The 1275-nt window shown below is 33.3% G+C and overlaps 1 protein-coding gene across 1 annotated transcript; it reads right to left on the bottom strand.

The window, feature by feature from the left end:
• Positions 1 to 340: 340 nt before the first annotated feature.
• Positions 341 to 1275, bottom strand: LOC129241205 (multifunctional methyltransferase subunit TRM112-like protein). The gene is made up of 3 exons (XM_054877422.1): positions 1107 to 1275; positions 936 to 1037; positions 341 to 878 (listed from the first exon to the last, which is right to left on the bottom strand). The coding sequence occupies exons 1-3, from the start codon at positions 1182 to 1184 to the stop codon at positions 687 to 689; spliced, it is 372 nt and encodes a 123-aa protein (XP_054733397.1). The 5' UTR covers positions 1185 to 1275; the 3' UTR covers positions 341 to 686.

Below are 1275 nucleotides of genomic sequence, written 5' to 3'. Positions count from 1 at the left end.
TCACATTGAAAACAATTTAATTATCTTTAAAATGAGCTATTGTAAAGCCTGATTGGTTCAATACAGCGTTCTCAATTGTGTACACAAAATCGAAAAATGATGTTTCGAGAAAAACGCGTTTAAAGTTTTGGATACAGGCGATCAGGCCACCCGTCGCGTCCTGTTAAAAATTTTGTCACTCCTTCAAAAATACAGATATCGACTTGAAATTTTGAAAATATATTCTTAAATAGTTGTAGAATAGATTAAAATTATTTCCAAAAAATCGATTTTTTTGACCCGATAAATGAGGGTCCCCCCTTAACTATGCTTTGCGTTATGATAAATAGGCAGTCAAAAATCTTTTTTCACGAGCCACAGTTTTGGCCAGTCATTTATATTTTTTTTTTAATTAGACTTAAAGGAAACAAAAAACTACTCTTTGACCGACAAATCTGCGTACTGAAAACGAGCATCATTGTTACCTGGCACACTTCGTATTATTACATGTCATTCCACTGTGTTTCTAACAAGCCACATTTCTGGCCAATCATTTCAATCTATGACTTTTTGTGACATAGCATTTTACTACCATACCTACAAAAAAGCCAAATAACAGACTATTATAAGCATCAAAACTTGCTTTGATTTAGAAATTCTAAAAAATAACTTAATATGTACATTTGCGTATTACTAGCTTTTAAGTATTAAACTTCATCTTCATTTAGTAGCATGTTCGGTATGCCATCCGTAATGGGGAAAACACGTCCCGTTTCAGGACATTCCAACTGCCCTTCTAGCACATCGATTTCTAGCAGCAAATGATGCAGTTTTTTTAATAATTCTTCATCTTCAGCTATGTTTGCTGGTTGCTTCGGGGGAATGTCACTTATTTCAAGCTAAAAAAAAAACCATATAAATGTGTGCATTTGCGATAGGTAAGCAAAAAAACTTACTATTTCCGCAGCTAAACGTATTCCCAGCCAGTCAAGTCGGGGTAGTAACCGTCCTATGAATGTTGGATTGAATTCACTTTCAACAATATCCTTTTTAACTATCTGTTGGCATGAAATTAGTAACGAAAATTATTAATTATTGCATAAATAAACAAAGTCACTTTTGGTTACCGTCAATTTTAAAGGATATCCATCCTTTACTCCTTTTATCGCCTTGGATGTTAGGAAATTGTAGGTACTGAGCCTCATGTTGATATTTTATTCCAAAATTTCTTTTCAGCAAATTATTAGAAAGAAAACAAATTTGTCTTTACCACGTTCTTAAACAAATGGTTTCACA

The sequence above is a fragment of the Anastrepha obliqua genome, chromosome 3, assembly GCF_027943255.1.
Source record: "Anastrepha obliqua isolate idAnaObli1 chromosome 3, idAnaObli1_1.0, whole genome shotgun sequence".
Taxonomy (NCBI): Eukaryota; Metazoa; Arthropoda; class Insecta; order Diptera; family Tephritidae; genus Anastrepha; species Anastrepha obliqua.
This window is presented reverse-complemented; position numbering and strand designations above follow the sequence as displayed.